This window comes from Acomys minous (assembly GCF_964271855.1).
Source record: "Acomys minous genome assembly, chromosome: 4".
Taxonomy (NCBI): domain Eukaryota; kingdom Metazoa; phylum Chordata; class Mammalia; order Rodentia; family Muridae; genus Acomys; species Acomys minous.
In genome coordinates this window covers 45,338,450-45,363,289 of record NC_140486.1, presented here as the reverse complement: position 1 = coordinate 45,363,289, position 24,840 = coordinate 45,338,450, and the positions used below count along the sequence as shown (strand labels likewise).

Below are 24,840 nucleotides of genomic sequence, written 5' to 3'. Positions count from 1 at the left end.
CATGGTTTTCTGTAACCATTTGCTGAAAATAGAAACTTTCTTGATAGAAGGTAAGAGCTACATTTATCCATCGCTGTGAGAGTAAGTTTTAGGACATAGTTACAAATTATTTTGGTCTCAGAAAGCAGTCGTTCTTCTCTAAGATCCATGACCTTATGATCCCTGAAAACTGCTAGGTTTCTTATACCAGGCATGGTTTTTGTCTGGTTGAGTGGACCTTAAGTTCAATTAGGCAGGTGTTGGCAACCACTCAAATATGAGTTTCTTTATTTTGCCCTTAAGGCTATTGTCAGGATAGTCAGTGTTGTGGTTCATAGATGTCATGGCTATATGTGGCTATTGATGGCTTATTGAGAAGTAATAATCCTGAGAGGTGAGAGGAAGAAAAGAATTCCCCAATGAATGATCAATATAGCCTTTAATGGAAGATGAAGATTCTGTTTCAGCAGAGGCAGTTGAGGACACAAATTAAAGTATACTTTATAAAATACAAACCTGTGACTGAAAAGCAATTATCATTTGTAGGATGCGCATTTTGTATTTAATGAATCTGTGATCAGTAAGTCACTCTATCAAAATGTTTTATTTATTTGCTCACACAAAGGATTAGGAGACGTGGTCTTTACAAGTCAAATATGTGGCTCTCCTGTGAAAATAAAAGAGGAATTAAGCATAACCTCTGCTGACAAAGGGCTTCCCATTTAGTTCAAGGACCGTTTACATTATGGTGCAGATTGGACAAGAGAGATACTCCCCCAAGTAGATGGAGGGATGGAGAAGAAAAGACAGTAATTTAAACTTTGCAGTTTTGAAGTTGACCATTGTCTGAATCAAGTGATATCTCACCTGGCTGGATATGAACATAGTAACACATGCCTGAAATCAGATTACTCAAGAGCCAAAGCAAGAACCTCAGGAGTTTAAGACTAGCCTGGGACTTATATTGCAAGACCTTGTCTTAGAAAGCCAAGGGACATGGCTCAGTATTAGAGTGCTTGACTGGCAGACACAAATTGAGGACAATATGGAGGAAGTAACTAAGTTGATGCTTTAGGGCCAAGTTATGCAAGCTGAAGAAAGAGAGGCCATTGTAGACAAAACAGCAACCTGAAGTCAGGAGCATTAAGAAACAATGCAGAGAACGGAGGATAACATGGTTAAGAAGAGAATTGCTTATTAATCCAAAACCTTTGCTGTGCTTGAAAGAATAATACAGTGTCACTGAGACCAAAGTAAAGGCTGATGATGGTGATAATATCACTAATACAAATCTTATCACCAGTATATATGCCGTCACACTATTCTCTTTGCAAAGCGTTTTCAATACTATTACAATTTGACACAAAGTGGGTCAAAAATATAATCTTAGGAATTTAGATATGTTGAGATAACATTGTGTAGCTTGCTGATACCAGACTGTGGCTGGTGTAGTACATCCGTGTGCTCTGTACTATGTGTGCCTTTGCTTGAAGTCTTCACTGTACCCTGAGATATAAACCAGTCACCTTCATCCATTTGGTGTGGACAGATGTTACCACCATACAGATGTGCTTTACTAAGACAATTCTAGGTTCAATGATGTGGTGGTTTATTGGTTACTTGTACCTTGCTGTGGACCTTGCATCTGAAGTCAGCAAGCCGAGAGATGAATGTTGGAGTTCTGTTTGCTTTCTCTGTTTTCCTACTGTAAATCGCCCTGATATCCGAGCCTGTAAAGTGGTGCTACTCAAATTCAGAGCATCCAGAGTGCGTCTTTCTTCCTCAGTCAGAGGTCTCTAGAAACTTCTTTATAGACATGCCCATGAATGCCTCCACGGGATCTTTTTTTTTTTTTTTTTTTTCCTTTTAAACACTCTTTATTTATGTATATGGTTTTGCATACAAATTTGGGAAGTTTCCTTAGTGGTATGTTTCCATATGGCATTTTCTTTTTTTTTTTTTTTTTTTTTTTTTTATTAATTTATTCTTGTTACATCTCGATGGTTATCCCTTCCCTTGTATCCTCCCGTTCTTCCCTCCCTCCCATTTTCCCCTTACTCCCCTCCCCTATGACTGTTCCTGAGGGGGATTAACTCCCCCTCTATATGTTCATAGGGTATCAAGTCTCTTCTTGGTAACCTGCTGTCCTTCCTCTGAGTGCCATCAGGTCTCCCCCTCCAAATCTGATCAGATTGACAGTAAAGATTAACTACCAAACGTCCATCCCTTTTCAATCTGACAGCCCAATGCATCATTTTGAAACATTAACATTCTATTGCTTATCCTTATAGACTTATGAACATCTCAAAGATAAAATGCATTTAGTTCTTCTGTAAAGGTTCCTAAAATCATAACAGTTTCTACATTGTTTAAAAGCCCAAAGTCTAAAATCTCTTCTGAGACACAAGGCAACCTGTGAACTCTCAGCTTTTGGCGGGAAAAGTTGTACATTGTCAATATACAATAACACAGTACTGTGATCTCCAGTCTGAAAGGGAGAAACAGAGGCATAGCAAGGGAGTACTGGGCTAAGAATGACTGAATCCTTGCAGGACAAACACAGAATTTTGCAGCAGCATGCCCTTCATCTGGGGCTCTCAGTGGCATCGTCTGGCTCCCCACAGGTTTGGATAGCCCCTATGAGTCACCTTTACCATTTTCATAACAACATAAGCAAGGAAAGCAACTTAAAGGCAAAAAGATTTTCTTTTTTCACACTGTGAGGGGAGGGAAAGTCTACCATGGCCAGGAAGGCATAGCAGCAGGAGGAGACAGTATGTGTAGTGAGCACATAGATGAAGATGGATACTGATGTTTCGTTAGTTTTCTCTTTTTTCCTTTCTTTTACAATCTAGCATACTATCCCATGAGATGATACCCACCAACATTCAGGGGGCAGTTCTCCCTCCATTTAAACATCCCTAAAAACAGCCTCACAGATATGCCCAGGGATGCATCTAACAGATGATTCCAAGACTGATCAAGCTGGTAAAAAAATTAATCATCAGGTGAAGAGCCCCGTATTTTAGGTGAAATTCCATTCACTTTAGTTGGAAAGATGGAATATGTGATAACCCAGCATAGTTACAAATATAAGAAGTACCAATATGTATAAACATTTTTATTTGCCTACAGAAATGAGTACACTGAAGCCAAGGGCTCATTACCCAAGTGGTCAGTAGCAGAAATGTGAAGCGTTTTGACGTCTGCTTCAACCCATGGCAAACTGCCTTCCTTATGTACTGCTGCATGAGTTATACACACCTGTAGTGCACCATATGGGAACCATAGTGTTTAATAAGCTGTGGGAAGAGTTTTGCTGTTCCAAGGATTTTAGTATAGAGACAGCTTTTCCATGATTAACAAGATCTATTCCAGAATGTTAAGTAGCGCCCCCCTCTCTTTCTCCCCGCCCCGTGTGTGTGTGTGTGTGTGTGTGTGTGTGTGTGTGTGTGTGTGTGTTGGAGAGAGAGCGAGAGAGAGAGCGAGAGAGAGAGAGAGAGAGAGAGAGAGAGAGAGAGAGAGAGAGAGAGAGAGGATTGTAGGACAGAAGGGAAGGGGAAGAGAGGAGAGGGAAGTGAAGAAGAGAGAAAACAAATCCCGTAGATTCTAATGGGGCTCACTTCATTGTTGGCCTGCTAATTCTGCTCCAGGGGCACGGCTGTAATAGACATCTGTTATAGATGCTGTTCCTTGAATAAAAACTTTATGTACACACCGAGGAAGTGAAATAGAGCTGAGCATACTGAAAGGCTGTATGTTTTCATAGTGTTTGCCTCCTGTTCCTCAGATCTCATCAGGGTACAGGGCTCTCTTCCTGCATTTCAATGTGCTTGCAGCTATTTTTTTCTTCCTCTGTTGTAGGGAACACACAGTCAGGTATTGAGATGAGACAGGGTGATGGAAATGAGACAGTAAAGATGGCACATGGGAAGGCAGTAATTATCCAGAATGCATATTTATCATAGTCTGTCATTGTTTACAAACAATATAATGATTCCTGATTGTAGAACTAAACTCCAGGCTCTAGTTTGTGAAGTCAATCAAAAAACCCCAGCAGGTGCAGATCAGCAGCAGGACAAAACAAGTAAGTGCTCTTTATGAAGGAGCTGGAGACAGTGGGGTGTCTTCTGTTAAAACAGATCCTGGTGGCTGGAGTTTGTAGCTCAGTGGGAAAACATTTGCCTACATGTGAAGGCCTTAGGTCCCATTCCCAGAATCACAAAATAAATATATGATAAGAACGGCCAAGCCACAAGCCTCACTTTCCTCCTACTTTAAGAGAAGAGAAGAGAACTGTTTAGATGGTGGCTGCTCTCCACTTTTATTCCTAGAAACTAGCATCCTCATTGGCCTTGCTGCCTGTAATCCATCTTCTAATTAAGACCCAGAGGAAGCTTATAATAACTAAAACTGAACCATACAGTTCCCCTGGCAAGACCATCCTTATTCTTTGCTCTGCTTTAGAACATGCCCACTGCCTGCAGCTGATGAGACACTACATGATTTAATTGCTGTCTCCCCTCCTTGACCTCATCTTCTACCATTTCCTTTTTACAAGGACGTCACGTCATGCAGGCCACCCTTCCCTTCCTTGCCCCTTACGGCATTTTCATCTGCTATTCCTCTGGTTTCCACATGATCTTCATAGATGACTTCCTTTGGACATTTGATCTAGTGCTGCATTCTCTGGAGATGAAATCTGACTACTGTGACCACTGACTACATTACATCAGTATGACTCATTGTGGTATGTTATCTATTTTCTCCACAGCCCTCAATGCTACCTGGAATTTTATAATTGATTATTTTTTTTTTACTAGAACAGGAATGCCCCACAGTCAACTGTATCTCAATTGCCAAAAAGCATCTGAAAAAAAAAATCAGTCAATGATGGGTTGAGTGAATGAATGTGAGAATTAAAGGACAATGGATAGAAAGAGTTCAATAATCTTTTTAGTGTCAGACAAATGAGTTTACATCTCTTGGTAAGTAGGGACACTCAAAATTAGTTGTTAAAGCCAAATGAAGATGATTTGTAGCCAGGCTCTCTTACATTTTAGCAACTTAAAATTTATGACTTAATGAAAGACAAGATTAGCCTAAGGGAAGTATTAAATATGTTTACATAAAACTCCCCAAGTGTCCCGCATTCAATATTCCTCTGCTTTATACCATGCCATGCCATTCACACTCGTGGACAAATGCATGCAGAAAAGGATCCTCGGGAATTCCAGGAGGAGCATCGGAAGAGCCAGTTTGAAGTCATATGTACAGGGCCCCATGACAGTATTTATATCTTGGATGATCTACCATTCCGCAGATTTTCAGATTGAACTGATTATCTTCATCTCCCATCACTCCCCCAGCGTTGTCTTCTTCCATGGTGCATGTTTTAGAATGAGAGTAACAGCATGCAGAGACAGCTGGGGCCACCCTTCTTGTGTCCCTCCTCTCTCATCCACATCTGTAACACGCCTCCTCAGCAGCTCTGGAATCAGGCAGCCGCCCTCCATTGTCAGAACAAATAGCATAGGCTATCATTTTCTCTCACCTGGGTCATTTTGGCAGCCTCTTAACTTATCTGCAACTCCTATGTCCTTTCTTTTAGCTGTCTGTGAGTCTCCCATTTGAAACATTCATAATCCGGTCACTCTTTAATGATCCCCTAGTCCTCCATAACAAGATTATATGACCTGTTCTCTAGCTCTGCCTGCCTCTCACCTTTGCCAGCTGTGGATTCCTTCCAGACCTCCAAAGGTTGCATTTCCTCACATCCCACCACAGAGCACTATTTTCAGCATCTCACACAATACTTACTGGTCTTTTCTCTGTACCTTCTCTTTCCTCTTCAACCCTATCTAGAGCCAACACTACTTCCTTCCAGAAGAGTGCTGGAACATTCCTACTCCTTAAAGACACATCAAGCGTGGGTACTCTAGTACTAAGGTCTCCAGAAGTCTATTTTATTTTCCTAGAATTCTACTTTGGATGCTATCACATGTTTTGAATTCTTCTTGGATGCTTCTGTTGATTGTTCGCAGTACCACCAAGCCTGGGGAGTCTGGGCACTCAGTTGTCTCTACCCCCATGATGCGGCTCTTCTGGAAAGGTATAGAACCTTTTAGACTTGGGGTCTACCTTGAAGAAATAAGGTAGTGGGTTTTAAGGACATGATTAGAGGATTATAGGCTGAGGACAGAGACCTCTGTCTTCTGATACTCTGGTGAGATAGGAGCATCCTGCCTCAGCCTCCTGCTGCCCTAAACAGAAGGTAGCTTTGTCATGACCAACACTGCTGTACTTTTCCTGCCACAAAACTGTGAGCTGAAATAAATTCTTCTCCTAAGTTGTATGTGTTGAGTGCTTTGTCCCAGCTGTGAGGAAAGTAACCAAACACATTGATCTTTCATTTCTTCCTTTGTGTGCCTTTCTCTGCTTTTCACTTTTCTTGCTAGCTCCTTATTGCTTTCTTTGCTCTCTCACCATTTGTTTTCCCAGTCTTCATTCTGGTACTAGAGTTTACATACGCAAGGACAGCATAGAGCTTACTGTCTTATGTAGGCCAGGAGCTCCACAATGTAGTCAGTGCTATCATAGTGCTGGTGTTTTTAACTTGTAGTGACCCTCCTGCATCAGCTTTCTGAGTGTTGGGCTAGCATCCATGCCTGACAATGTGCCCCTGAGTCTCTGAATTTTCACTGTTGCCTCTCTTATATGCTTTGTTCCCTTTCTCTTTATATCAGTATCAGATCCCCATCACTTTGGGCCATGGTTAACTCTGTGTCTAAACTGAATGTTTCAATAACTACAAATTCAGCAGTCTGATCAAAATCTTGCATAACTCTACAGGTTTAAAAATATTTATTTTTACTTATGTATATGTGTGCCTGTGTAAATGCATCCCATGTGAGTGTAGGTGCCAGCAGAGGCCAGAAGAAGGGGTTTCTAGGAGCTAGAATTACAGACAGTTGGGAGCATCCAGATATGGGTGCTGGAGGCCACACTCACATTCTTCAGAAAAGGAAAAACACTCTTAATTTCTAGGACATCCCTACTTAGTTAAAAATACTTAGCTCTAAAGTAAGATTAAACTCCCTTTTCAATAATTCTTGTTTCAGATTCACCAACAAGAGATGAGAAAGACAATAAATTTTCTGACAGACCAAAGTAAAAGGAAATAGGATGAAAAGTCCAGGCACCAAAACAACTCTCTATTTAGAAATGTTGTTTTAATTACTATTGCTTTATAGTACAGTTTGAGATCAGGTATGGAGACTCCTCCAGAGCACCTTTTATTGTACAAGATTGTTTTAGCTATTCTGGGTTTTTTTGTTTTTCCATGTGAAGTTCAGAATTGAACTTTCAATGTCTTTAAAAAATTGTGTAGGTATTTTGATAGGGATTGCATTCAGAGGAAGGACAGCAGGTTACCAAGAAGAGACTTGATACCCTATGAGCATATACAGGGGGAGGTAATCCCCCTCAGGAACAGTCATAGGGGAGGGGAATAAGGGGAAAAGAGGAGGGAGGGAAGAATGGGAGGATACAAGGGATGGGATAACCATTGAGATGTAACAAGAATAAATTAATAAAGAAAAAAATTTTAAAAAATAGAAATGTTGTTTTGATTCTTTAAAAAAATCTCTTTCCAATTAATTTCTCAGATATTAACAACTAAGAGTACATTACTAAATGTTTAATCACCAATGCAAAGAAAAGCAAGTATTTAATAAATAGATAGCAGAATGGAAAAAGAACTCAATTGCCTATCAGTCTACTAATTGCAGAGGGAAATTAATGGATAACAAATAATTCTCAATCTCTCAATGGAACTCAAATATCTCTCAATCTAATTCTCCCACGATCATTACTTGTTCAGATTATTTATTTCATATCTCTTCTGTTCTGGGAATTATCAGTGCTGATTATTTGGGCTGCATGCCTTTGCTGGTTTTGCTCATAGGACACATCAGTCAAACTACCTGAAGGGCTATTTTAAGTGAATTAACTATGGAAATAATGGTAGGTCTCATTTCCCAAATCATAGATAACAGGGCAATCTTATAACTTTATGTATGCATTTTTATGAAGTTGTGTAAAGACAGCTCATCTTTACAGAGTTAACAGTGAATTGGCAGAACAAGGCACGACTCATCTACTCCTTCAGAAATTCTCCTCGTCCTTGGAGTCAGTACAAATCAAACATGGCCATCATTGTTCTGGAAAGCTGAGGATGAGCATCTTTTGTATAAGCCAACCTGTGTGCATGCTGGTGTTTCTCTACACATTGTCAGTGTATGAAAATGTAACTGCTCTTATAGACAGCCCCTGGTGTGAGTGCTAAGTAGAGGTTATGTTCTGTAATGGGAAAATGGATTTTAAATCTCCTGAATATTGGAAGAAAAGTGGAAGAGACAAGGCATTACGTGGATGGGTATCGTCAGTGAAATCTGTTTAAATAATTATACTGAAGTTAATGTTCATCTTTCTACACTTGACATACAAATTAACCGCTTTTTTAATGGAGTTTTTCAACCCTCATTGAATATACCCTAGGCGCTTTGTTTGTACTGTGGATGCATCTTATCATTCAGTTCTTGTGCTCCCTCAGCAAAGTGTTTTTATTTCCCACATTTCCAAAGGTAGACACTATGAGTCACTAGCACAGCTGAGGTCGACCCCATTTCTTTAGTTTGTAATCCATTATCTGGGGCCTGGAACGATGGATTATTAGGCAAAGTGCAGACTGTGCAAGCATGAGAACTCAAGCTCAATCCGGTCTTAGTATGGATTTTTATTGCTGCAATAAAGGCCATGACCAAAAGCAGCTTGAGGAGGAAAGGGTTTGTTTCAGGTCCTTCTTTGTTCCTGAGGGCAGTCAAGGTAGGAACCTAGAGGCAGGAACTGATGGGGAGTCCATGGAGGAACACTGCTTACTGGCTTGCTCCTCATGGCTTCCTCATCCTGCTTTCTTATAGCACCTAGGACCTCCAGCCCAGAGGTAGTCCAATCTATGTTAACCACATCACATCAATAACCAATCAAGAAAATGTCCTATAGATTTGGCCGCAGACCTATCTGGTGGGGACTTTTTCTTGATTGAGGTTCTTCCTTCTTAAATGCCTAACTTCCTTCATATTGACATAAAACTGGCTAGCACAAATCCCAGTACAATGATTACAGCTAGCTGTGGTCACAGGCTTGGAACTCCAGTCTGTGGAGCCTGGTGTACTCAGATTTCCATAGATGGCTGGCCAGTCTAATCAGCAGCAAACCCTAATTCCCAGAGAGACATCTTGCCCAATAAAAAGGATCTCCAGCCTTCATGTGCACCCGCAAATACACATAAGTCAAATAAAGCCCAAGAAACAGGACAATTGGCATGACTACCTGTCTCTCTATGGAGATCCTGGGACCAGTCTGCATGATTCTGCGTGCCAGTTCCATCTTGTGAAGGCATTGGGCTGTATGCTTATCCTTCCTGTGCCTCAGTTTGCCTTTCTGCAAAAAGCAGAAGACAGCCACATATCCTTCCAAGGGATGCTGCAGATCCCTAATGAGCCTCCATTAAAAGCTACATTAAACAACACAAGGCATTGCAGTAAACATTCACTTAACGTTCTCTATTATTGTTACAGGATGGTTATATAGGTTGAGGCTGTATAGAGAAATGTTGTGGAGCTCTTCTTTTATCCCATTTTAATACCCTGATTAAACTTATAGCAATTAATTACCACCCTATTAGCAACAATGCAGGTTAAAGCACAGCTGCTAAATTCTACTAGGCTTTCCCTTCTGTTATCGTCTGAAGACAGTCTGGTGAAAATGTGTTCTTTCCATTTGGTGAAAGGCAAAATTGTCGCTCAGTTTCCCTTTCCTGTATTCACTAGACTTCTTTTAAATTTATCATTAATGAGGAAAGGAGTCTTCCAGGTAAGTTCCCATCAGGCAGCTCCCAGGCAGTGTTTCACTGGAGCAGCACGAAGGGGTGAAAAATAGGCAGAGGTCCTGAAGCTAAAACACCAAAACCAATTCTAGGCATGCCTCTTACTGGCTTTGTGAGCCGTGGACCAATTTGTCAAGATTTCTCAAACCCTTTGTCCTCATCAATAAGTATGCGTATTTATTTCAGGACACTGAGAAGATTTTGCTCCCAGGGGACAATGAGAGTCAATTGCTTTGACTGAGGAAAGATTTTTTTTTCCAGGAAAAGTGTATGGTTAAAGCCAGCTGCCACTCAGGCTGCAGTGCAGAGGGCCGACTCCACAAGAAGCTAGGCAGGCCAAATGCCAAGCTGAAAACTCCTTGCAGTGTGTTGTAGTAAAATAAAAATGTTTGCACACCACCTAGTATCACATTGGAAATGTGGTAGATGCCCATAGCTCAGTAACTCAGTGAGAATTATGAAGATAAATAACAGCTACTAGTCACTGCCCGTTATATGTGTTTCCAGGCTCCCATATCTGTGGGAACTGAGAATTGTGACAAACTAATTTGCCCTAGATTTCTGAGAATTATTCTTCCGTCAAGAATACATACAGCTCAGAAGAGGCCTTTCCATGTTCTTTCTGGAGAAGATTTGGACAGAATGGTGGCCTGTTGTTATCGGGGAAAAGCAGGTCCTAGCTAATTACACACTTACCCTGAAGTACACAAGCAGTGTAGTCTCCGCCTCTCTCCACAGGCTAGAGAATTCAGTGAGATGCTGCAGGATGCAGGGCATCTGCACAGGCCAGGAACTGTACTGATGTAGGTCAGTGTTATCCTCATATAGTGCTCTCTTCTCCTCTTCTCTTCTTTCCTCTCCTCTCTTTCTCACCCCTTCTCTCCTTTCTTCCCTCATTCCTTTCTTCCTTCCCTCCTGTCTTCTCCTCTTTTTATTCTCTTCTCTTCTCTCTCTCTCTCTCTCTCTCTCTCTCTCTCTCTCTCTCTCTCTCTCTCTCTCTGTCTCAGCCCCCTCCCTTCCTCCCCCATCTCTCCCCATAAGATATATGCAGTGGTCCTCTTTCTCCAATTTACTGTTGTGCCCAGTTATCTTCCCTGTAAAAAAAAAAACAGTAGTCTCTTCCAGAGAATGTTATTCCTCTTATTTTGTTTTCTTTTCCAGATGATCAATATTTACATGGAAAAATCCTTTCCCTTTGGACTAGATTTACCTACATTTTGTCCCCAGGGCACATATTCCCAGTGGTGTCTTGGGTATGGTCCCAAGCTGAGTTTTTCACTGAACTGGCCTCTTTGCCTGTTGCCCCAGGTTCCTCCTAGTATTCTTTTGGGTTCCTGTCCATTGGATGGGGATTCTGACTCTAAGCTATTGCTGTGGCCATCTGAGCTCTGACTCTCCTCCTTCTTGGATTTCTCATGAGAGCATCTCCTGCTCGCAAATGTTTTCTGTTTAATGCTAGCTTCCTTCAGAGCGGTGCATGACTCATACATGTTTTTCAACAGTTCTTGCATTTCATCTGTGTTGCTCAGGAGATCCATGGGTTCTCTAGCTCTAGCATTTGCTGACTCTGTTTGAACTGTGAGGAACAACAAAAGCTTAGGTCTGCATTTGTCCAAAATAATAATTTCTATTATTGTCTTTTATTCTTCCCTTAAGAAGATATCATCTACTATTTGGCTGTTTAAATATTATTGAGCAGTATTAGCAATTATTATATCTTTATTATGTCACAATTAAATGCACACTTCACACCATTATTGATTGTTTTCAGAACACTCTCAGTAAGAGAATACATGAAGAAGAATGTGAACTACTTCACACATCACCAAGATGCCCAGGACACCTTATCTTTCAGTTAGTCTTGTGCCATGATTTCCAGTGACCTGGAGGGAGGGAGATTAAATGCATTGCTCATTGTTCTAAGGCAGATGTGTTTTAGAGATGTTATTGAAGATGGAGTCACTAGAGTGAACATGCTAGATAGTCAACATTTTAACCCTTTCAGCCTGTTGACACAAATATTTCTTGCAGAATTTTGTGTGTGTGTGTGTGTGTGTGTGAGAGAGAGAGAGAGAGAGAGAGAGAGAGAGAGAGAGAGAGAGAGAGAGAGAGGGAGGGAGGACAGAGGGACGGAGAGAGAGAGAGGGAGGGAGGACAGAGGGAGGGAGAGAGAGAGAGGGAGAGAGGGACAGAGACGAGAGTCAGACACAGAGAGTCAGGGAGAGAGACAGAAAGAGAAAGATTGGAACATATATTCATCAACCCTCCACAAAGACTGTGTATTAAAACAGTTTTGGTTTGAATTTAACTCTTGTTATTTTTCAAGCTTATGACGTAGACTGGGTTAATTTTTTACTTTAAGCTTCATTCTTCATGAAAAGCAAAGGAAACTAGCATCACCTTAATGGACTATTATGAAAACTAAATTATGGAAACTGTTCAACACAATAACTAACCCATAGCTTCCTCCATTGTATTATTATTATTATTATTAAGTCCTTGACTTGGAGGAATAGTTGTGACCTTGTTCATGTCTGCAGTTCCTTTGCAAAACAGATAGTGACTTACATTTAATTTGTTGCTTCAACCGTTATTTACATTTGTTAGGTATAATGTGATAAGTAAGATAGCACCCAAAGAACAAACAAGTCATTCTCAAGACAGCTTTGCAGTCATAGTAGTTCTCACCTTCTGAATCATTAGGGGTAGGATTGTGTGTGTGTGTGTGTGTGTGTGCGCGTGTGTGTGCGTGCACGCCTGTGTGTGTGTGTGTGTGTGTGTGTGTGTGTGTGTATGTGTGTGTGTGTGTGTGTGTGTGTGCACGTGCACATGCTCAGATAATGAAATAGATAACATTAATAGATGCTAAGTGTGCTGGTAAGAGAGTTTGATGTAATATTCAAAAATCCTGTTATATGCTTCAGACAGTTAACTCTTAGCAGATTAAGCCAAAAGAGAATGTCCAGGGCTATAAAATTATAAATCTCTTCCTGGGGCCAAATTGAGACTCCCCTAAATGTTGGGATGTTCCTCTCTATTTCTCAGCTTTTCCAGTCTCCCTTGGCTCACTGCTCCAAGAGTGTCTTCCCCAGCTGGTATGGAAGATGACTATTGGACTCACATGTTCCCAGTTTGGCAACCTCCCACAGAATCCAGCATTTATTGCCCATATGTTCTACCAGAACAGTCCCAGTGAGGGCTCAGATCCACCTAGCCTGAGTCACACATCAAGTCTGCATCATCTAATGTGGTCATAATGTTGGGAAACTGTTCATATCAGGGCCACACATCCTCTCTTTGTGGCTTAGAGGTTGATTAAGACATTGGGTGTGTCATGGGAAATAATGCTCCAGTTTTCAAAATAGTTGAAAACAAAAGTTCAAAGGAAGATGCATAGGATGAATGGAGACAGGTAGGTAAAGGGTTGGTATGGGCCCCAGGCCTTTGACTGGGCAATAGTTGGAGCCATAAAGTATGATTTTAGCTAAAAAAAAAAAAAAAAAAAAAAGTTGAGGGAGCTAAGATGAAATAAAATGAGGGAGAAGACAATGGAAGGGCAAAAAGTTCTTGAAAAGTGGAACACTCTGTTAAGATAAGCTGCTTGAAAGAACAGGGCACTAGGGCAGGGATTCAAAATTCAGGATTACCACCTTTGTTAAAATCAGTGCATTGCTTTACGAACAGGTTCTAAACCTGAAGTAGGAAGGTGTGTCTACGCATCATCAAATAGGGAAGCTATGTCAGTACAGACCGTAGACAAGAGTGTCTAGGAAGGTTGATTTCCATGTACATTTTACCATTCTGTACAGTTATTTACAAATCACGATGACTAACTGATTCACACATGTTCATACACCAAAGGAGGCATGTTGAACTTGCTGGACTGGCCGTGCAGTTTATCTCTATCAAGTAGCATGTTTTTATCATGGCTACATCAGGTGTCTCCTGATGGTGCCTCTTCCAGAGACCTTCACAAACCTGAGGTCTTTATTTAATTATTTTGGGGGGTGGAATATCTTCTTTATTTTTTAAATTATAATTTATTCAGATTACATCCTGATTGTTATTCCCTTACTTGATTTGTCACTGTTTAATTATTCTTAAAGGATCTCTCTCTCTCTCTCTCTCTCTCGGACACACACACACACACACACACACACACACACACACACACACATGTATCTCTAAACAGTACCTTATACATAAATCATCAGTTTCCTGTTGAATTCATTTGTCCTGTACATAGAGGTTTCTGAGATTCCTCACAATCTTACTTGTGTGCATTAGTGTGATATAGAATACAGAAGAACATTGATACATCCCACGCTTTCAATCAATAAACCTGGAATAATACACAAATACACTGTACAGACACACACACACACACACACACACACACACACACACACAGAGAGAGAGAGAGAGAGAGAGAGAGACAGAGACAGAGAGAGACAGAGAGAGAGACAGAGAGAGAGAGAGAGAGACAGAGACACAGAGAGAGAGACAGAGAGACAGAGACAGAGAGACAGAGAGAGAGAGAGAGAGAGAGAGAGAGAGAGAGAGAGAGAGAGAGAGAGAGACAGAGAGAGAGACAGAGACAGAGAGACAGAGACAGAGAGACAGAGAGAGAGAGAGAGAGAGAGACAGAGAGAGAGAGAGAGAGAGAGAGAGAGAGAGAGAGAGAGAGAGAGAGAGAGAGAGGAGAGTCAGGTATGGGGGGGATAGAGATAGAGACAGAGAGACTGTCAGGCTTCAACATATATCATGCTATGAAAGCAAGGAACAAGAGAGTAGGGTGAGCTTAAACTGTGCCGGGAAACAGAAAGGCAAATCCATGTTGTGAAGTTAATTTCAGCTGAGTTTGTGTGATGATGTGAGTGAGTTAAGTGGGTGTAGAATAGAAGAGTGTGTTTCTGGCAAGGGGAGAACAAATTGAAAATCCTAAAGTAGATAAAGGGCAGAGGGCAGGAGCTGAAGTGAAATGATGGCCTTTTTTTTTTTTTTTTACCTTGTACTAAGTCTTCTGGGAAATAGATTCGATGTGGCCAGCGGGGTGTCTTTTCTTCGTTTTTCATTCCTCAGAGCACCCATGTGTTGGTCATGAGGGCACTGTCTCCTCTCCAAATCCACCCTCCTGTGATACGTTTTGTGATGCCAGGACTAAGATTCATGGTTGCCACACTGAGTAACCAATCACACAAGGACACTCTTCATTTTACCCTGCTGTCTTCCCGTTAGATTTTTATCAATAGAGGAAGGCATGAGGCATGCAGGTTGGAAAGACCCCTTTGGGCTTGTTCAAACTTCATTTGCCTAGTTTTGCCCTAGAGCCATTGGCTCCAGGAGTTCGCCCTCCTTCACGATCCTTGGAGACAGACTCACTCAGGTACCTCCGCCAGCAGTGCATCAGGCTTTCTTCAGGCACCTGGACCTCCTCCACCAGATGCTCTTTCAGGCTTCATAGGCTTTAGCATTTGCATACTCTTGCAAACGCCTTAGCAGACTTAAGGACAGTAGCTGTAGCCCCAATCATCTTTATTACTGCTTCAGTGTCACTTTCCACCTTCCACTTCCAGTGTCCTTCCAATGTCTGTCCGTTCACCTTTTATTGAATTTTTCTTGTTAAGATTACTGGTAGAGTGTATGCTTTCCTGGCTGATATACGGATAAATTGATTATCCTTTCTTGCTCATATATACCACCTCCTAAATAGACATCCCAGCCAGGACCATCCAACACCAAATGCCCTTGAGTGGCATGGTCTTCCAGGAGCAAGAAATGATGATAGTTAATCCTAAGGACTCTTTTTGCCCAGAAGCTTGCACAGCTTGCCTATTCCTAATCTCTATCACTCGATATATTTTCAAAGGCTAGTAGAATTAGAAAAAACATCAATTTGCTTATTATTGACTTTTCAACTGTGAAACCAAGAGTGTCTTTTAGCAGCCTTGATAAATTAAATCTGGCCACCTCTCTCCCAGACGGGCAGGCTCCTACATCATTGATGGAGAAGTCATAGAGGACCAGCTCTTTCAGCTGCTGCTGTAATGTAGTACATTGTACGCACAGCCATTAGCAAGTGGGGAATTTGAAGTGTGGGTGGATTACAGAGAAGCCTCTTTTAAAAATGCATAAGCACTTTGTGAGTTTGCTAAGTCATGTCTCACTCAGCTGGCCTTGAATTTTTCATGGGGGAGACATACTTTGTAGTCTTTCTTCTCTTGCTTCTCGCCAGTAAGAACCACCTCACTCGGGGCTCAGTGGAAGATGGGACATCTCAGTCATACCATCTGCCCGATGGGTCCTGAGTGTTGCCAAGATGTAAAAATGCTCAAAGGTTTGGGTGTAGATGTTTGGGAATCTGATTTATTTTGCCTTCCTTGCATTTAGTTTAAAATACAAATTTATACCTGTCCTTCATTTAAATAGTTTAAGTAAATTTTTATAGTAAAGGACTCATCTCCTTGTTAACTTTTTTAAAAAAGTTAATTTATCCAAATTACAACTCAGTTGTTCTCCCGTCACTCATCCTTCCGTTCCTCCTACCTTCCCACTCCCACCCTAGTACCCTCCCTTAGGTCCATGTCCAAGGGGGATCGCCAACCCCACTTTGTGGTCGCAGGCTAACAAGTCATATCTTGGTAGTCTACCTATTCTTTCTTTGAGTGCCAAGGAAATCTCCTTGTTAACTTTTAAGTGCTGCATTGGAAGACCTCGTCTTTCCAGAAATATCCCTGGTCACGTGGTAGCTGCAGGTCCTCTGTGCTTGGGGTTATTCTCCATTCCAATGCCAATCAGGCATTGCTACATACTCAGTAAACATATCCTACTGTATCCAGATATGGATGAGATGCTTGAGCCAGCAGTAAATATTGATTATATGGCACACTTGTAGAAGAATCACCATCTTATCAGTCAAATTCCTAGCTGGAGTGTTATGGAGACTGGGGTCTGGCTTACAGTATAGCCAAAATATATGGATGGATGGAGTATGTGCTTTGTGCTACAGACTGAGACATCCTTTACATCAATAATTTCATTTCATTTTCTTCAAACATCTGTAAACAGAAACTATTAGTTTATTTATTTTTCAGATGACTCTCCCATATCTTGGGTAATTGTGGTGCCTCATGCTAGAGCCTATGCTCTTTTCTTCTATATTTTCAACTTGAAATATCTGTAAGTACATGTTTAGCACACTTATTCCTTCATCTGACATTTATCTAAGTTCTATTATGTGCCAGGCATCAAAACTGTCACAGAAGCCCTCAAAGTCAGAAATGGCTTATTAAAAATCAAAGTGATACTACCAAACATTGGGTCCAGCAATTAGTAAACCTCCAGAAGACAATAATTTGTTTGTCTTTTTAATATAATTAATTTAGACTTTTCTTTAAAAAAATGATTTTCTCTCCACATCTGTCCAAATCAATTGTAACCCCTTTTCTCTTGCTAAATGGAAAGACTCTAACCAGTGTTGAAGCTTCTCAAATTAGAACTGGACTTATTTCAATATGAATCATGGGGCATTTGTGATAGTTGGGGAGATAGCTGTGATCATTGGGGGGATCCTAGAGTACTTGCATTACCGAGCTGACCTTGCTTAGATCCTTCAAGATTCCTTAAGGTTTGTAAGCATTACCTCAGAAGGACTGCAAGAGCAAAGAGCCCCGGTCTTGCAGCCCCCTTCCATCCTAGTGTCACACCTCTGCTCCAGTCACTTTCTTGGGAAGAAGGAAGCTTGAGAGAGTGCTTCCAAGAGGAAGATGAACTTCTGTGTTCACTGTGACTATTTTCAAATTTCTGATTGAGTGTTCCTGAACTATATTAATCCCACCTTCTTCCCTGATTTCAAAATAATATCTAGACTTCAGAAGCTATTTTATGAATTACTTTGCTCAGTCGTAAAACAGTTTAATGTTCTTGTGAAATATTGAAATGTGTAGTAGTGTGACAAGCTACAACTAAAATTAAGTTGTCCAATATCCTTGGAAGAGTGATAGTGGCCCAGAATGAGTGGAAAGTAATACTTAGCTTTCCTGGAAAATGACACTTGCGTGCATGGTCTTCCCAGAACCTTTGGGAGACAAGCTGCAGTTGTCCCAGATCCCCGCTTTCCTCTGCAATGCAAAGTTGTTCATTAACACATAGGGCTCCGTCATATATGGATTTGGGCGATGTTAAAAGGTTTTTTAAGAAGACTCAAGATTCCTTTGGAATCTGGTGATTGGAGGAACTTCCTTGTGGAAGAGAACTCCTGGGCAAGAACATGCACTTTGCCACCTTGTTTTAAGGTAACAGACAAGTATGTTGTACAAAACATGTATACACCCCTCATTTCTGCATTTACCTTTCTTATCCTATCCATTTCTTTCTTTCTTTTCCCTCAATGGTAAATTTAATTTCTAACCATTCTCCAATGGACCAAGTTAGATGAGCCCTGATCTGATGTGATGACTTTTATGTAGTCCGATTCATTGGGACCATCCCACTTTGAGTTGGATTAGTACAAGAATGACCACATTGTCAGGCAGCTGAGGCAGATTCAGCCCACTAGAGGTGAGAAATATTCCCCTCCATACCCCACGGCAGACTGAAAGCCCTTTTCATTGTAGATGTGTCAGGCAGCAGCTGGTCCATGTTGAGCAGTTTCTCTGTTGCACAGAAGATATTTACTTGTATTAACTGAGAATAGCCATGGTGTTACTAAGATTACGGTTCCTTTTGGCTAACTGTGTTGTTGCATTAAATTTAATAGCTATATAAGTACAATGATTACTCGGTTGCATGTAGAAAGTGACTTGAATGCATGGGTAAAAGTTAGATATGCTGCAGTTGTGATTCACTGAAAAATATTTTAATTCATTTGGAAAAAAATATAACAAGTTACCATGTGTGAAAATCATTTTATACATGTAAAAATCTAAACGTTATGTAAGAAGTCGAGGGGTGACATTTTAGTTTCATTTTTGCTTTGACCATATTAGAAATGGCAATGAAGTAAATTTTTTTCATAATGATACCCATTGTTTATAAGAATAAGATACACGAAAATCAAAACTGGATTAAAAAAACTAATAAAAAAGTTTTATTGCATTTCTATTATATTAATATCATAAGGGCATTAGTCTCCCCTTGTATTTTAATGGCGTCAGTGAAGTGGGTGAATTGAAATGCCCAGCTTGTAGCACATGATCAGTGCATGGTATGACTCTAGGAGGCCGGGGGCTAGTCAGACACTGGAAGGCTCGGGGCCATAGCTTCTGTTTGAAAAAATTATTGTGTGCCACTATTGTGGGTTTTTCAAATTTCATGGAGCCAGCAACCATGTACATAAAAATATTACTCTGCCTACAAATTACTGAACTCAATTTTAAGCATCAAGACTTAGGGAATAGCGACAGAAAGTCTTGCACTGGCTTAAATAAAAAAGAAAACTTAGAGGAGCATGTGACGAGGCTAGCTTCAGGCATGGCTAGATTCAGGTAGTCATCACTAAGACGCTGTGTGTTGTGGAGTTTCTTTCTTACCCCCTGGGTGATTCATTAGACCTACAACAATGAACACTTTACCGTGTCTACACCAGGAAGGTGGTGGTTTAGTAGCTTCTGGGAAACATAAGGTAGTTATAAGTAAGAGTTAAGGTACTTAAAACGTATTGCCATGTATGTGGGGAGGCAGACAGCATCAGCAGAGATGGACGTGGACTTCAGAGAAATGCACACTTGAACAGTATTTTGAGTTTTAAAGATAGGACATTTGTTTTAGGAAGCAGTTAATTGACTTGGGTTATAACACGTGGGGGACATCTGTATTCAAATCTCAGCCCTTCCAGGAACAAATTAATCAAACTATGGCAAATTATTTAAACTCTATGGGTCTTATTATTTCTGTGTGTGAAAGTGAGAAATGGAGCTGCTGTGCTCCTAAGATGGTCTAAGACCAATGGGATGCAGGGCCTCTTCCCTGGCCACTGCATTCCTCACATACAGCCTCCTCAGGAGTCCCCTGTGGCTACCAGGCAGAGCGTTAGATGAAGATGTCATCCATGGTAAAACTGAGGAGCATTTTCTGAGATTACTGTATGTGACCTACTCCATTTTGCTTATCTCATCAAAATCATCCTTAAAACTCCAGGTAATAAGGATAAGCAGACTCCCAAGATGAGACTTGAGAGACTGTGACCATATAATGGGGGAGGAGGTCCCCCTCAGTCACAGACATAGGGGAGGGGAATAGGGTGAAAGCTGGAGAGAGGGAGGAACAGGAGGATACAAGAGATGGGATAACAATTGAGATGTAATCGGAATAAATTAATTAAATAAAAAATAAATTAAAAAATTATAATTTTGGTGTTACTGCTGATAGAGCTATAGTCTTAAATTTTCGGGTCTGTCATGTGCCAGGGCTGATAAACCGGCTATCTGCATTTCTTGGGCCAGTACAGGCGGCCTTAAACGTGATCCCATATTATACCAGGTACACAGTCAGCTATTGGTAATGATGTCCCTCGGATGACTTAGCTTCTCGGTTGTTGGTGGTGTGAATCACCCTGTTCTCTGAGCGCTGGTGCAGTCTGCTGCTGCAGTCTGCTGCTGCTGCTGCTGCTGCTGCTGCTGGAATTCATTTGTGGGTCTGTGTTTGTCTTTCAGGGGAGCCTTCCCGGTGGTCCTCCTCTCATTGCGACTGCTGCTGCAAGAACGGCAAGGGAGACAAAGGGGAGAGTGGCACCTCCTGCAATGACCTCTCCACCTCCAGCTGCGACAGCCAGTCCGAGGCCAGCTCTCCCCAGGAGACAGTGATCTGTGGGCCTGTAACGCGCCAGAGCAACATCCAGACTCTGGACCGGCCCATTAAGAAGGGCCCGGTGCAGCTGATCCAACAGTCAGAGATGAGGCGGAAAAGTGACCTGCTCCGGACTCTGACCTCGGGCTCCAGAGAGTCGAACATAAGCAGCAAAAAGAAAGCTGCGAAGGAAAAGCTCTCCATCGAGGAAGAGCTGGAGAAATGCATCCAGGATTTCCTGAAGATCAAAATTCCAGATCGCTTCCCTGAGAGAAAGCACCCTTGGCAGTCTGAACTTTTACGGAAGTACCATCTATAGGGGAGGGCTGGAGGTAGTCACCACTCTGAAATGAGCCTCCCCAAAAGAAGACATATGCTAAAGGAAAAGTGACAGCAAGCGATCCATGTTTCTTAGAACACAGTAATAGTCCATTGGTGTACTACTGCCTACTTTGCCTAGCTCACCTTAATGTGTAAATCCACAGGGTAGATTTTTTTTTCAGATGTAAAACCAGAAGCAAGCTCTTGTGTTGTCCTTTATCTTTTATTAAATTGGTCCCGTGTGTTGAGAATTTTTGATACAATGAGAACCAGCTACCTGTGAGTAGCTCACAGGCTTTGGGAGTCATCTGTCCCAAAGCGGGTTGTTGTTGTTGTTATTATTATTGTTATTGTTATTATTATTATTATTATTATTATTATTATTTTCGTTTTCTTTTCTTTCATTTTCTCCCTCCTTCTGTTGGCCAAGGACGGGCAAGTAGAAGGAGATATGACCCAGTGGCATATATTAAGATTTTAAATTTTTTCCCTTTTCTTTTTTTTTTTAATGGGGTGAGGGGAGAATGGCAGATTTGTATGATTTTCACTTAAATCTATGTGCCAGTTTCTATTGATTCTGTATGCATGAGCATTTGTGCGGCACAAGCACAGTATATGTCTGTATATATGCACAACAGATGCACACGACCCAGGGCCTGGACAGCAAGGGGCTGACACCCTGCTGCCAGCTGCCCCTCCACAAGAGCACTTCAGACAAAGGAGCCTCTTCCCCTTTATTAAAAACCCTCCTGAGCACATTTTCCAGCCTCCCTTGGCAACACTTTCTAATACTGAATACCCACCCTCTTCTATCATCAAAAAAAAAAAAAATTCTCTTTCTTATTTTGAAATAAATACCCCCAGGCTCCTTCAAATTACCGTGCTCTTTCCCTTTATTAGGAGACAGTGAGGAGAGCTAGTCTCACCCTGTGTGTGTTTAACAGACAAGCACTCGCAGGCGCAAGCACAGCTTGGAGCCGCCCTGCGCTCAGCCTTCTCCGTTCTTAAAAGACCGACCATCGTTCTCTATCTGACTCCGAGGTCTAACTTGCCCACACTTTACTGTTGAGGCCTTTTTATATAATGCAGGCAAGTTGCCTGCGTCCCCATGGCTTGTGAAGCGATGGGCAGCACCCAGTAATTGACGATGCATCCAGCCCTTCTGTTTGCTTGTTCTAGAGGATTTGGACCCCACATACTTCGATCCCCACATACCTCCTCATTTCTCATAAGAACTACACCTGTACCTTCTTGCTTGCTTGGAGTCAGGTGTGGATGCCTTTGGGATCCTGGGATTTGGTTGCAGCCACACTATGGTTGTTTAGTTGTACCATTTCTTCGATGTCTGTAATGACCCAAGTGGGTGGCTGGAACGCAAAAGGAACTAATTTGACTTTTTAAGTTTTTTAAAAGAGAAATATTCCTAACTTGTAAAGATAATGTCCAAAAGAAGTCATTAACACTGTCTATTCATGTCGCTCTGTCTTCTATTAACTCACAATAGTTCTTATGTTCACTTGTGCTAAACAAATGTCCAAAGACAACTTTTAATTTCCAGGATTCCTCATATATCTCCATGGTAACTGAAAAAATGATTTGTCACTATTGTGTGCCAAGCATTCCTAATTTTTGTTTTGTTGTGTGTGTGTGTGTATGTGTGTGTGTGTGTGTGTGTGTGTGTGTGTGTGTATGTAGCACAGGTAATAAAGGCAACCAGAACATGTCTGTGGAAGAAGAATCTAATGACCAATTTCTTCGTTATGAAAACTTTCACTTGGGCACATTTATTATTTAAGAATCTCCTCATTGATTTATTGGTGCCCGTTTATAGATGATTGTCTTTCTGAAAACTTTTATAATTCTTGACTACACAGGTGGGTAATAGGGTAAGGCAGTGTTCTCTTGTCTTGATACTTCAAATGAAGTTTTAATTTTTATTTAAGTGAAAAAGAAAGTTGTCTCTGGGAGCTGAGTTGCCAGGAGAGATATCATTTATAAAAATGCTCTCTTGTCTATTAATATTTTAGCCGACAGTTGATAGATAGCTTTGCGTGTAAAGCCTACCAGTACATCTTCATCCTCTCAATGTTTCTTGATGGTACATCAAAAATACCATTATAGTTATTATGGAAGATACTGTGAAGCTTCCTGGATCTTAATGGGTCAAGAAGACACTGGATGTGAATCATTGATCATGGACTGATTCACTGAAAGAGCTGACAGAGAATCTGAGATTTGAATAAATTGGCCAAAGTCCCAAGTTTCTGTCAAATTCAGCCCTAATCATAATCCTATCAAGACAGATATCTGGCCATCAACCCACAGCTTCCACTACAGTCTTCACATAGGAAATGAAATGCTACATCCAAAGTACTGTAGCAGTGTCCTGAGGGCTCTGTTGGTATGGCACTTTCCTCCCACGGGTGTGCTTTGTACCCATGAGGAACAAGCTCAGTAGTAGAAGTCTGTTGAAAACAACAACATATTACTTTCATTTTTGGCTACTTGTGATGTGGCACCTGCCCCATGGTAAAGAGTTTAAACAGAAAAGGCAGACGACATGGTATTCATTTGTGGGGGTATTGACATATTCAGATCCAGCCTGGGTCAGTAGAGAGTTTTGAGAAGGCACCAAGGACATAAAGTCTTGGGTACCCTTTGGAATGGAGTTATCCTGTGTGCTCCTTGTAATTTTCTACACACTGAAAATGAGCTTGGCCAACTGAGCCAGGAGAAGAAACACTCTGTTCTCCCTGGCTTCAGAGCCTTAGGTTCAGTCATGGGCAGAGCAATACTACATACAGTTCAGTTCTTACTGTGGGTGTTGACAGGGGCTGTACGTTGTCAGTTTCAAGAAATGAATGGTGCTGGATGGTCAAGTGAATGAAACTTGACATGTACAGACCCTTAGCTTACACTGCCTCCTGAGAAATCCTATTTTGTTAAATTTAAGGAATGTGGGGAGGCCATTCCCTAAATGGATATGAATCTCCAGAAGTCAGGGACATATTCTCTAAATGGGCGTATTTACAAAATCCTCCTACCCACTATTAAGAAAGGAACAATATGCAAACAGCAAAGGGAGAAGGAAAATAAAAATGTTAACGTCATAATCCTTGTTACCTCTCCCACTGCTCAGAAACAAATATGCACTGATGTATAGTAATAAGTGACCCAGTGAAGTGGCTTCCAAAACATGCTGTGATGTATTCCTTTGTACATAAGCACAGGGATCTTTCCTGGAAATGCATGTGTGCTGAGTTTTTAGAAGGGAGAAAGAACACAGTGACATACTTCTATAGTGGAATGTCTATCCAAGCTGACTCATTTTTGTAGCAACACTTGATTAAAAGAGGGCCCATGTGCGTGGAACTTTCCATGTTCCATGGGCTTGTTTGATTCAAAAGCATCCTTTCCCACAGCTGGTAGGTGTCTGCTCATTTTCCATTCCCTTACCTATCCCTGCATATCCTTCTGGGTTGTGTTTGTTTCTCCAGACTCTCCACCCCTCAAAGTGTTCCTTTTTTTTTTTCTTTACTGAGTTCCAAGGGGTTAGGGTTGGGGGAGGGGGCGGAGGAAGTGGAGAAAAGGCAGGTACAGTAGTTTGCAAAATTACTCTTACTACACTTCCTACAATGGAAGTCAAAATTTGATTCTCATAAACTTTTCTTTGCTATCATTTCCAATTTGGTGTCTAGTAGAGAAGACTAACCCAAAAGAGGCAAGTGTTGGCATTCCCTACCACTGGATGCATTGTCATGGAATTTGAATAACATTGGCCTTATGTTTGATCTTTGTTAGAATTA

The 24,840-nt window shown here is 41.3% G+C and overlaps 1 protein-coding gene across 2 annotated transcripts in view; it reads left to right on the top strand.

Annotated features, from left to right (window-relative positions):
- Positions 1–24,567, top strand: part of KCTD16 (potassium channel tetramerization domain containing 16) — a 351,666-nt gene extending 327,099 nt beyond the window's left edge. For both annotated transcript variants that reach the window (XM_084780553.1, XM_084780552.1), the window contains exon 3: positions 20,581–24,567. In XM_084780553.1, coding sequence (XP_084636679.1) covers positions 20,581–21,032 — 452 coding nt within the window. In that variant the 3' untranslated portion in view covers positions 21,033–24,567. The remainder of the gene's footprint in view (positions 1–20,580) is intronic.
- Positions 24,568–24,840: the final 273 nt, after the last annotated feature.